Genomic DNA, 13598 nt, shown 5'->3' with positions numbered 1-13598 from the left:
TCAGCTGGTAGTCCGATGGTTTCTCAACTGGGTTCCAGTCATGGCACGATGTTGAAATGTTAAAGTATATAACATCTTTTGTCAGGGGAAATATCTCAGGAGTTCAAAAGTTCCCAAATTATGTTGACGTAAGCAAACTTAGATCAGATTGCGCTTCACATCAGTTGTGACTACAATGGACAGTTGTCAATTGGAAAATTTGTTTTTCCTGGTAGAATACGTAATTGCTCGCATGAAAAATTCATGATTTGGTAAACAATGCACACGGCCAGAAAGAATGTCAACTGTGCGTCAAACATACAATGAATGAGGACTATTTTCAAAAAAAGTCTATACGTAATTCAGAGACAGTGGTTCGGTGTAATTCATCTAAGAGGCAAATCTTACGTCAAAGACGGTTATTCTAATCAATCAAGAAAGCTTTCTGACCGTGGGGTATAGCAGTGAAATTCGATCAGTTGGTCTGAGAATAAAAACGTATTCAACTTCGATTTAAACATAGCTAAATTATACCACAGCACTTCTTTGATTTTAAATCAGATGCGACTTACCTTATTTTGGTCCTTCCAATAGAGAACGTATCCTTGAGGGTCTACTTTCAGGGTGACGGGTACACCTAGAGTAGATTCCTGTAATTACATAAATAATACATCGATCACTCAGATGGATATGGATATGGATGTGGATATGGAGATTGAGGAGATGGAGATGATGGAGATGATGGAGGGAGATGGTTCATTCCAGTCGTCATTTCCAACTTAAGTGTAAAAAACGTTTCAAAAAGAAAATCATTGCCTATTCGGGATTCGAAAGTTCGAACATCAACAATATATGCTCGAATTGTAGTCTCAGAAATACTCTCAGAATTCATCTGATGGCGTTAATTTTTCCGAATTTTCTGGGGGAGCCCAAACCCCCCTTAGGATTTACTTTGCATGTGCTCCTCCGTGGTCAATGAATTATAGCAAGCACTCGATAAACCTGACACTCATCTCCTTAGTTAGTTGGCTAAAATAACACCATTTCACCCAGGATTTTTCAAAATATTCTACACGTAGGGGCATCAGAGCTTGCAATACTTTATCGAAATTACTTAATGATATTCTTCATTTCATTTTAGGTACGCCATCCCCCCCCCCACCATAGAAGTAGCGGTGGAAGTCCCAAGGAATTTACGAAAGCCCTTAGCCCTTGCATATCTTATGAAAAACTGTGGGCTGAAATATTATTTACTATATCATGGTATGGGCTGCAGGAATGATAATCGAGAACACCCTAAATCCCCTAAGACCCCTGCAGCTTATAGTTCTAATATTTTTGAAGGGTATCTCCCAGTATCTTAGGCCTATACATAGTGAAACGGTGAAAATACCCCCATGTATACAGAGTCCAAGCATTCTTCGAATTAGGTAAACTATGTCAATATATCGATATCATTGAGTAGACTTTATCTGAAATGTTGTGATGTTGATATCAACATCTCGCGATATCGTCTCAAAAATATGTATCACGACATTAGAAGTAAAGTCGTAATATGTATGTTGACGGTACGGTAATGTCGCGATATCGACATTGAAAAAAGTCGCGATCTGTAACGCGATATATCGTGATAATCAATGCGTTATATCGATTTTATTATATCAATAAATTGCGATATATCGCATTTTGTCGATATAACTTTATCGTGATATTTCGTCTAGAGGAATTTACACGTGTTCCAAATACGTTTCCGTAAGATGGAGATGGAGATGGAGGGGATGGAGATGGATATGGAGGTGGAGATGGAGAGGGAGAGGGAGAGGGAGAGGGAGAGGGAGAGGGAGAGGGAGAGGGAGAGAGTTCACTTTTGAGCGAAAGAGAAAATGTTGTTACTCAGCAATTTCTCAGCCAACAGTCAACCTTTTGTAAGTAGTTGTCAATCAACAATGCGCCCTGATAAAAAATCGATATTCATCATCAACTGAATTCAATAACACACGAACAAAAATTATTCCACCAAATGACTTCATAAGAATGAAGGCCGACCATTTTCAATGAGCTATTTGCATCATAAGTCAGCATCATACAAAACCAAAATCCTTTCTGTTTAAGTGTTTTTGGAGTATCTTTTACTCATGAAAATAGATTGTTTTTTATTAACAAGCGCCACGCAGGGCATTATAAGCGGATTCAATGTTTCTTTTTCCCAATGGGGGAGAGACCAGAGAAGAACCTTCGACCAAGAAACTCAGTCGCCACCAGGCTTTGAACCAATAAACCCTGGATTGACGAGACCAGTGACCGGCGGCTTAACCTACTCGACCACTGCGCCTCGCTCTGAACCTAATGAAAATTGATAACTCAGTGAATTCATTAAGTCATTCAATTATTTTCATTTCCATTTATTTAGTTGTCTCTTCAAACTGTGTACATTGTAATAGTTGTCTATCGTTTTGGTTGTATGGATGGTCAATAAATCTGGAAGCACAATGTCCTTCCTTCAACCTCAGACTAGTATTTTATTTCCCATCAAAGCTGGCCATGATTATCATGCCAGTAGACAACTGGGCAATAGCAGAACGTTCTCTTGAATACAGATGAAGTGTGTATAAGAAAAGTATATGATGCCAATCGACGGATAAAGGATAATAACCCCTTCCAACGCCGGCCGGGTCAATATAGATTCGAAATTCGAGAATGGACTCAGGAACACACTAGATGACATCATCCCCACGCACAAGATGATTTCAAAATGATCTTAAATCTGGTGGGATTTGTTTTGATTTCACCTGTTCGTGGTAGAATTTACAATTTTGTTCCAACCGTGCTTTACGATCAGTGTCTTAGATGCGGGTTTTATTATGAAAGTCAACAACATCCTCTACCACTTGCTTTTACATACATGCCATAGCATCAAACACATCAGCACCTGAATGCAATTCACACCAGTGTTCTGAGGTTAGTGTAGTTAGTTCAGCTGATCAGGTAGGTGTTTCTCTGCCATCTCCCTAAGCTGATGAGCTAAACTTATGCGTTCGAAACATTCAAATCAGATCCGTAGCACGGAGAGGTTCCGGGGGGGGGGGGGGAGGAAGTGTTTGAACAAAACCCCACATCCCTGTTAAAAAGGATTTAGTATTTATTTTAAGAGATCATTAAGTCAAGACGCATAACACTTAAAAATATTAAAAGATAATATGCATATATTGAATTCGTACATAGACCATCAACATATCAACAGAAATAGCTCAGAAGCCATCTATCTGGGCATCAAATTTCCAAAATTTTTCAGCTCCAACCAAATTAAAGACGAATGCATATTCCTCGCGCTACAGGCCTTTAAAATACATCATTCATTATAGTGTACCGGTATATGTAACATTTATTTGTTTGAATCCAATTAGGTATGGGATACTATCACTGTTCAATTAGCAGAATTTTAATGGGTTGCGAGTAATAGCAAACCGTCGTAATAAGCCACTACAGGAGTTATTTGAGCGTTATAAATGAATATTTTAAATCACGGAAAATCGATGGTATCCATGAAAAATTCAGGTGTCGTCGTTCAAAAAATCCAGTGCACGCAAAATAAAGCTGTTAATTGGAACATGTATCGAAATAATACAGATGTTGATGTACAACATAATTGAATTCTGGTACGTGCTTGAATAGAGGATGCAGCTTATCCATCGGTCATCACAAAAATATTCTACAACTGTACCTAAATTCGATATAAACTGAAAACTGATCATCAAATTTCGAGTAACGGCTGTCGAAGTTTATCTCAAAAACCTGTTGAATGCGTACATCAACGCTACGATCAAATTGCCCACTATTACTATTATGCTTTAAAGCAGTTTCTTTAGCATCAGTGTCATCATTAGCTTATTGCAGTGACAGCGAATTTCACTCCTGTTTCAGGATAACACAGCGTACAGCCCGATCAATTTCTGTAACGATGGCAACAAGGTTGTAAATACCAAAATGCTAAATTTCACCTTCATTTTGCGCGAGCGTTTGTGTGTCAGTCAGTGTGCGCGAGAGCAATATGAAAACGACATTATACTCAGCATGACATTTATGAACAAAAATTTCCGCCGTGAAGAGAAGAACAAACAATGTATCAAATGTTTTCCATGAAACATCTAGTGACATCCGCCTCAGTTCGTTTCTTATCATACGTCCAGTTAATAGGTCTCGCCAGTGAGCGAGCACGATGGGAAGAGTAGATCCCGCTGATCAGATGGATTGCTGCACTTCTTCGCTTAGTTATTGGCTTTTATTTGACCATGACTGCGGTGCCCATCAATCTTTCTTCGGTCAAATGGGAAGGAAACAGGGGCAGAATTAACAATAACTTTAGATTAACCTTCCTATCATTTCTTTCAGCCGTAGAAAGATCTATTGGTAAATCAGATAAATATATCAACACTAGAAACAGTTCTTGTCTCTAAACCCATTATCAAATCCGAGATGTGCTTTATCACTGTTATTTACTATACAGAACGAGATTTCTAGTATACCTGTGTACTGCAGCTTGTATCTCCCTTTCTTAGAGAACTGCAGGAAACCCAGCGCAGTACTTTGTAAGAGTATTGATGTTCATCAAGATTCCTACCTAGCTGTAGTCATGCATTGTTTGAAAAACAAAACTAAAGCCGCGCGCTTACGTCTGTTCTAATCTGACCCATACCTGAATCAGACCATATCAATGTTGCGCATTCGCACACGTTTTTTAACCACAGCTGTTATCGCTGGTCCAGCTAAACTCGATACTGTGATTAACAGGCAACTATTCGCATGCAGTAAAATGGTCCGTTCTGATAGAGAATTTGGTTGGTCCATGGACTCTAAAAAAGAATGGTTGGTCTATTGGTCTTAACTGCCAGGGCAAATAGAATGGATTTCTGTGAGTTTGAACACTCTAGGTTCATTCTGAATTGGAACGGACTAAGATTTAGAACGTTCTAAATAACTGCGTGAATGCTCAAACCATATAAATATTCTTGTGTACATACGTTCAAACTAACCAATAAACACTGCAAGTTATAGGTGAATTTGAAGTGAAAACCAAATTCTGTAGCATAAAATGGAAAGTGACCAATGCTTGGAAATTAAATATTTCATTTTCCCTGAATTCAATTTAGCAATTTAATCACTATACGAGAATTCTTATTGAGCTGTTGGTGTTAAATTTGAGATTGGTTACTAATACCGAGGATCACTTCAACTCTCATCAACAAGTCGAGCTAATACCATTTCTTCGCAGAAAATGCAGCGTGCAGAAATGTCATACGGTTAAAAGAATTTATCAAATTTGACAAACTGTCCGCGAAATGATGGAAAATTTTAATTAATCAATTACAATATCGGATAATTGATAAAGATATAGAAAAATATATGACGCAAAATCAAGTAACATCGGTCGAATGAATAGGAAATACACATTACACGCAACACAGCAATTTATCACTATAAATAGATTATTACACAAATCCAACGAATACAGAAAATACATATTATCGATGACATTGATAATCATATCTGGGTGGGGCTGCTGCGCGGCATATCGTACAAATGCGATCAAATCAGAACCTTATTTCCCAGTGAGTGATTGATTATTAATTATCAATTAATAATCCCTGTTCTAAATTATTCACTTAGTGTATAAGTTGGGATGTAACTTGGGATGAAAAATGTTGGCAATACAGAAATCATAAACATAAACCGTGTTCGTTCACACTACCACTAGTTAAACCATTCCAGAAAAAGCCCCGTACCCGGAACGGGCAATATTAAGAACGGGCCTAATCAGAGTACGCGTTCACATGCGTGTTGTAGAATTGGCTACGGATAGTTATAACTGGCCCTTCAAGTGTCGCTCGGTTTTTTAGGTCGTTCCAAATTGGAATGGTCTAAAATGTAATGGACAAAATTGAAAGCGTTCTAAATAATGTAGTGTGAAGGCAGCTTCATTTTCCACATCAGATTATATAGAAATGTGTGGTCAACTGATAACAGTAGATACAGGCGACATTGTGTACTGACCACTTTCGCCGAGTAGAGCCAGACAATTAGCTTTGCCGTCACAAAGTTCCATGTTGGCATGGTGACTGATGATACTGTGCCGCTATAAATCTACCAAATATTTGTTGACATTTGTTTAGTAATAAAGCTATGTAACGTGTGACCGTAAACTTTTTCAAATGGTTCAAAAAGCGCTTAATCAAATCACCTCCAATTGATTCAAAATAATGCCACAAGTTTGATTACAAAAACCAGGAAATCCGATCATTAATCTCCAGGTCACATGGATTTACATTGGCTTCCAATTTATGTCCGATCTGAGTCCGAACTTCTTCTGATTATGGACAAATGTCTCAACGACACTGCTACGGAATATTTAAAACCACCGTCAATCGTTTATGTACCATCAGATATCCTCGTTCCAGTCAGGATTCTAATCAGCTAGCGAGAAACCTACAGTACACTGAAGTTTTGCTGAGAGAGCTTTTAATAATTTGCTGCTCCTGCTCTCCGCCTAGTCATATTAGATCTAGTCCTGCAGTTGAAAACTTTAAATCAAACCTGAAAACATCTTTATAAACGAACCCATATTTTTCCTAATGTTTTTAACGTTAATGTCGGTTATTTCACCGATGATTGCATTCTACTTTCTCGTCTCATGTAAAGTGCAGAGATTACTGCGAAGATATTGCTCTATAACAAGAAAATAAATTATTATCATCATTATCCACCAAATTGTTATTTTCTTGCACTATATCAAATTGATTTTCATTATTATTATTAAACGTATTAATTTCTCATCAGCGCCAGCACGATGACAATCTAGATCAACTTAAAAAAATTACGAACAATTATTTCGTTTGCAGCTCGCTGGATCTTGCGGAATCCCGCAATGAGCTTTAAGCAGGGATAACAGGTACTCGAGAATCTATTAAAAAACCACTCATCCGATGTACTTCAACACAACAAGCTGAATCATCAACTTACATCACAGTCAAATTTCCAGCTACGCGATCTTTCTTTCAGTTGAAGCTTCCCTAGATACAAATCCAGACTGCATCGAATAATACGAAGACAGTCAAATTAAGAAGGTGCCCTCAGTTGCAGTTTAAATGGATCACTCGGTGATGCCATACATGGTCACCATGGAAACACAATGTTATTTTCTGAATCTCGTTCTATTTTAGGAAGATGGTTAGGGCACCAGTAATGAAGCCTGATTTTAGTAATGATTACTGATGCACGTACACAAAAGAATAATAAAATTATCATTACGATAAATCCCGATAAACTAAACCATTTAAGGTGGGACCAGTTCACGGCGCAGTATCGATCCAAGCATCGAATCATGGAGCGATCTTGAAATTGGAGCGAAATCATATCATGGAATGCTCCAGCGGCATGCTCCGATAACACGCTCTCGTCCTGTGTATAAACCATTCGGTCACTGATTATATCTGATAGACCTAGTAATGTACCCGATAAATACAACACTGATTAATTTCATAACTATCTATGATTGTGGCTTCGAAAATACTGGTTATTTTATTACTCGCATGAATGGTACTTAGCTGCAGAGTACATAAATACACAATATAAACAATATAAACCTATACATAGAAGAGTCATCAAGTCTCTCGTTTATATCTACTTGTAACAACTTTATTTTTATGAGACTGTTAACCCTTTCAGTGCGGTGTATAAATCAGTGATGGATTTTGCTAGTACACCGCACTGCGGTGTATTGATGTAATTAGTAATTAGTAATTATCTCTATTGAAAAATGGCAGCAAATGTCAAACATAGTGAAATACTAGTAACTAACGATACACCGCACTGCGGTGTAGACGCACTATAGTGGTATTCCCATTGTTCAACACACTAGGGTGGAATTTTTTAGAATTTTCAAATTTTCTCCAGCACTATAGGGTATTAATAAGTCAGCACTGAAAGGGTTAAAACTTTCTCTTATGATTATTAGCGGTGATAGTATTCCACATTTGATAACATAGCATGACTTCTTTTCAATTCCAATTCATTTTATACCTATTTTCATTCAAAGTCGTAAAATGTCTTTACGAGGATAAATTCATGATTGCTAGTAGATATTTAAGACCATTCTGATGATGATTGTGTAATTACTTAAGATGAAAAGCAGCCGTAATCAAAATGGTGACCTCTGCCACTGGGAAAACTTCTTATAAGACCGATAAAATAAATAAGATTTCATAGCAATAACAATAAATTGCGTCTAAAATACAAATTTTGATCGATAGATTTGCCATTGTGCCGTGGTTACACGATAAAGCCATCATATTGCCATGACAACCTTAACAATTTCACCTGATGGACCAAAAACAATATGATAAATCATAAGAAAAAGATCTGTCCGCGATACTAAATACTATCAAACTATATACGAAAAATCATTTCTGACACAACTTCTTGATTTCCGCCTATTTTTTGACATTCGAAGATCTTTTTTTTTACTCGCTGATTGATAATCCTGCATGCGGTAGAAACCTATCAATGCCAGTGAACAATGGATGAAATTAATGGAAGTATATAGAAAGATAGGGAAAAAACCTAATTCACATGTTAAACAATGAAGAATCGATAAACACGGATAGACTAATTACATTGATAGCATAACCTGGGATATATATATATATATATATATATATATATATATATATATATATATATATATATATATATATATATATATATATATATATATATATATATATATATATATATATATATATATATATGTATGTATTGCTATAAGAGAAGAGAGATGCTGTTTGTAGGTTTTACAATTTGATACATTCAATCATAGTCTCATCCAATGTGTTAAGCTTAAGTATCGAGCTTTACTATTACTCTATATATTAGCAAATAATTAAACTATGAACTGTTAACTGATACTAAATCATCACTTTCAATTGTGTTTCTATTTTCAGATTCACGACATATTCCGCTTGTAAAACCCAGTCTGGGTGGTATCATTCCGGTTTTACAATTTGAACAGCAGGAAATAATGGAGAATCATTTTTGACGAATCCAAGACTCTTTCTTAACTCATTTTAGTAGGGAATGGTTTCAAAAAAGGAGTTTACGAACGGAAATCTAATTCTTCAAAATTATCAGTAACGAGAAGGGAATGAATTGATTGTGTCAGTATTTTCAGGTATTTTGAAATGTTCAGTTTGTACTCCGTCCCGGTGGGAAGAAACTACTAATGTTACTACTATCATACTATTCCTACAAGTCATTTCCCTGCAGAATTGTTCAGAGAATCAGTGAATTCATAAAAACGAAACTGAAGCAATGATAAGGGAGGGAGTCAGTACTGAGTAATATAGCTGTCAGCTATACCGTCATAATAGATCGACTGATGTACGGCGTGCTGTTTTGGGTGGGGTCTCTATTGGATAGGCTCAATTAAATCGAATACGATTATCTGAAAGACGCCGCCGAATCGATAGAAAAGATTTCTGTTTTTCGATGTATGGATTTCGGTCGAAAAGTTGCATCCAACTCTGAATGATTACGATTTTATTTCAGTTCGCCGCGATTTAATGTAGACTTCTTTTTTGAATACAAGTAAACATAGCTATAAATACCGACAGATACTGATGAGCAATTGACAATTTCCATCCGAATATTCAGTGATATTTTCATCTGAATCCAATTACAGATTTCCATAACCGATGACCAACTAATTATATCGAATAGTATTGACAAATGTATCATACATCGGTGCCAACGGTCAGTCTGATTAATGTCAATACTTCTGGGACGACAATAGGTCAACATTTAAACATTTACATATTATAGAATGATAAACTCTGAAGTCACTCTGGTGTGTGTACGAGTCTCCATTTTCCTACATCGCTCTCAAGATGTTATTTTTTGTGGTCATTCCATGCGGAGGAGCATAAAAGACGACGCATCAATGATAAATGAATGACCTTTTAGTCGAACCAGCAATTACAGAAGCTTCTATCGAGTGAGTTCATTTTCATCGGGACACATAAATTGCACGGTAATGCAGCTAGCAGCTGAACCGAATAACATCGCAAATGAAACCTTTTAGAAACGAATATAAACGTCAAATATTCATAGGGTCGATCAATTTAAGATGAAGAGAATGACCAGTATTCGGAGATTATACAACATCTCCGTAATATTCACCATCACGCAATAACAGAATCAACACATATACAACATAATCTGAATATCAACTTTCAGATATCCTTTTAAACTTACATCATCCCATTTGATAAACTTTTTTCCTTTTACGTATTCCTCCGGGGGTATATATCTGTTATACAGGAGTTTGGCATCTTCGAGAATCCAAGCCATTCTATATACTATAGCACCCTTTTGGGTGCTGCTGTGCTTGGTGAAGGTGTCAAATACTAATATAGGTCTGATGATTTGAGAACAGAACGTAACTCGTGAAGTTCCATAACACAAAGAAGGCTCAGTACGCCTTCATACATATGGGTGGAGACCAAGTATTTACTTGATGTGAAAATGACAGTCATAGGCGGAATACTTTAATATCATACATCAAATTTGATGAATGACAACTATAACGTATATATAGCCAATAAGCATAGCACATTAATATACGTGGACTTTTTATACCTATCTGATCATATTGAACATGTAGATGTCAGGCAACTATTCCTTTGTCTGACGGAAGAGAAAAGCTAGCACAGCAGATGGGGAGTAGTCCGTGATAGTAAAAAAAGGTGAGCCAAAAAAAATTCAAAAACCATGTGTGCACAAAATGATTAGAAAGAACGAATGTATCATTGTTTATTACCGGTGCTTGGTATAAAAGATTATCTGTAATAGCAGTCTATATCACGTACATATCTGAATAATTGGCAGTTTTACTGATACAAACAAAGCAAACAAGTCACTCTGTAAAAATGTGATAAAAAATTTGATAAAATGAAAAAATGAAGAGAAGGAACTGTATGGTTTTATGATTATGAGATCCAAGACAAGCCCTAGTTATATTTAGAGGTGAATTCCTCGCTTACTTACTGAATGCTAACTAACAAAATAGTTTTTGAAATTCAATCGTTGCATTGAATTATCAAATTTGGAAATTGGGAACCAACACAGTTGATAACATTTCTCATTAACATTCTTACACGAATTCATCGTTTATGAAATTCTACCTTAATAAATGTATTAAATAATTTGAAATCTTTCCTAGAGCCTTTTAAGTGGAAAATTTGCATCGATTAGAATAAACAAGAAGACTAACTTGAAAGTTTATTGACGCCTTATAAAAAATAACACATATATCGCTTAATATCGTCGACAATAAACGATAGAATATAGATTATATAACATCATGGATCAATAGAGTTACTTCGGATTTGCATATCGATAAATGAATTGAATTGACCAGCAACCAGTCTAACATCGATATATCAGTGCACATATACCGATGACGTAATACACATCCTTTCAAAAACAGCAAACCATTAAGATATGAATTGTGGTTAGTTTTACCATTAATATGATTGATATCCAAGGGGGTGGAGACTCCTAAGACCCCCTTAGATCCACCCTGGTTGGTGCACATTGTCCTTGTTTTGCCTAAAAGATGCTATTTCCTTTTTGGGGTTAAAGAATGACCCTTGAAAACTACGGGCTAAAGGTCCATTCATTTAATATTTTTTCCAATCATGCATTATACGGATTCTGCTGAAGATGGAATAACAAAAATCTGTTATAATAAGGCCATCTCATGTTAATAGTGAAAAAATATCGATATTTGAACAATCTCTATACTGAACACTGAACATCTGGTATACCAACAACTATCAACTCTTCATAGAAGGTCTACTATTGAAAGCTTTATCGAGACTATTATTAGTAAGGTTGATAAACTATTTCTTTTCTCAACAGAAAATGAACAGTGACTCGTATTTCAGCATTTAGATCGAGACAAACTGGCAATTATACAGGGCTGGCACAGCAATATCTAGAAAGATGGGAAAATCATCATCACAAATAACTGTTGAGCTAACTATACCGGTACCTGGGTATGTCAGTAGTAATCAATAACGCTAATCAAAGCATACGTAAAGCCTAGCTATACATTAAAACAGTTCTTGTCTATGGCGTAGTTTATCTTAGCACCTGGTTTCTTCAAATCTGTCACTTATCCACAGAAATGTAAATCAAAGGTGTTTTATTATAATAAAATCCACGATACAATTCCATTAAATAATCATTTTTGCCTAGAAAGCAGATGTTACCACTCAGACTTGAAACAGTGCGCAGTAACACACTGTAGCATTGTACTAGATCAGATATTTGGCTTCATACAGCAGTACGGTTGTTTTGTTGACAATCATGCTCTTTTTCCACAAAAATTCATGTGGCAAATTGAATGAACCCTTTCAAGAGATCTTTCATTATCGGCAAAAAACTGCTCTATCCAGATGCTGCTTCTTTTGATTATTCAATTCAATTGATGTAGTATAATTTTACAATCGTGAAAAACTATGAAGTTTTAAAGAAACTAATTATATCTCAAGATGTGTCTACCACCTATAATGGTGAATTAACTATGTGAAATGTGAATTATCATTATATTTTTTATATATTTCAATTAAATCTAGGCAACTATTTAATGAAAGAAATAATTTTTCATGATAAAATATACTGATTTTCATTATGAAAAATCAATATACATATTAAATTCATTTAGATTTAGAAATGTCTGAATTAGTAACATTTTTAAGTTTTCCCAATTTCACCTACTTTTGAATGAAACAATTGAATAGTTTAAAGTGGTAGAAAGTTTATAAGAAAAAAACATGACTAGACACACGATGTAGTAAATACAAAGTGCTTATTTTTGCATAATTAGTAATTAAAAAACCTTCCGAACAACTGGATCATAGGTGCCCACTTTGGGGCTAAACAAAATTTTATCTATGCCCTATATTGTTACACAGCTGATGGAAGATGAATTAACGCTGGAAAGAGGAAATGTCATACTTACATCATCCCATTTAACGAATTTGTTGCCAGTGATCAACGCCTCAGTGATCTGAGGCCGTTTTAATTGCACTACATGTACTCCGGGTTTGGCCCCCGCCATAGCTGAGATACTACTACTACAGGCTAATCCATCCCTACGAGCAGAGCAGCAAGATTAGTCGAATCCGCGGGAGGGGAAGCTTACAGCTCCGTGGGTGTCGGAGGTAGACAATATTCTACTGGTTTCCAGTACTGAATATAGATATGACTATTAAACCACGAATGTTTTCTAGTGCGATAGTGTACTGTACGCATGGGGATTTAAATATGTCGAGCGCTTTGATAATACCATTAATGTAAGCATGTCCCATCTACCTATATATGACAATGGGCTGGACCACAGCTGGTAAGAGTCATGTGATCATAAAATGGCGGCGGCTCCTGCTGTACATGCGGAAATGAATGAAGTAAACATGCGGATATCATCGTTCGACACTTCACACCGACGAGCGACCAATCAAGAAATTTCAAAATCCACACAACCATTGATTCACATTGAATTAAAA

The 13598-nt window shown here is 36.1% G+C and overlaps 1 protein-coding gene across 2 annotated transcripts in view; it reads right to left on the bottom strand.

The window, feature by feature from the left end:
* The window catches only part of LOC141901113 (1-phosphatidylinositol 4,5-bisphosphate phosphodiesterase beta-1-like), a 37177-nt gene extending 23844 nt beyond the window's left edge, over window positions 1-13333 (bottom strand). For both annotated transcript variants that reach the window (XM_074788200.1, XM_074788208.1), the window contains exons 1-2: window positions 13055-13333; window positions 552-629 (exon numbers count right to left, since the gene is read on the bottom strand). In XM_074788200.1, coding sequence (XP_074644301.1) covers window positions 552-629; window positions 13055-13153 — 177 coding nt within the window. In that variant the 5' untranslated portion in view covers window positions 13154-13333. The remainder of the gene's footprint in view (window positions 1-551; window positions 630-13054) is intronic.
* Between the last annotated feature and the right edge of the window lie 265 nt (window positions 13334-13598).

Source organism: Tubulanus polymorphus, chromosome 1, assembly GCF_964204645.1.
Source record: "Tubulanus polymorphus chromosome 1, tnTubPoly1.2, whole genome shotgun sequence".
NCBI classification, from domain to species: Eukaryota; Metazoa; Nemertea; class Palaeonemertea; order Tubulaniformes; family Tubulanidae; genus Tubulanus; species Tubulanus polymorphus.
This window is presented reverse-complemented; position numbering and strand designations above follow the sequence as displayed.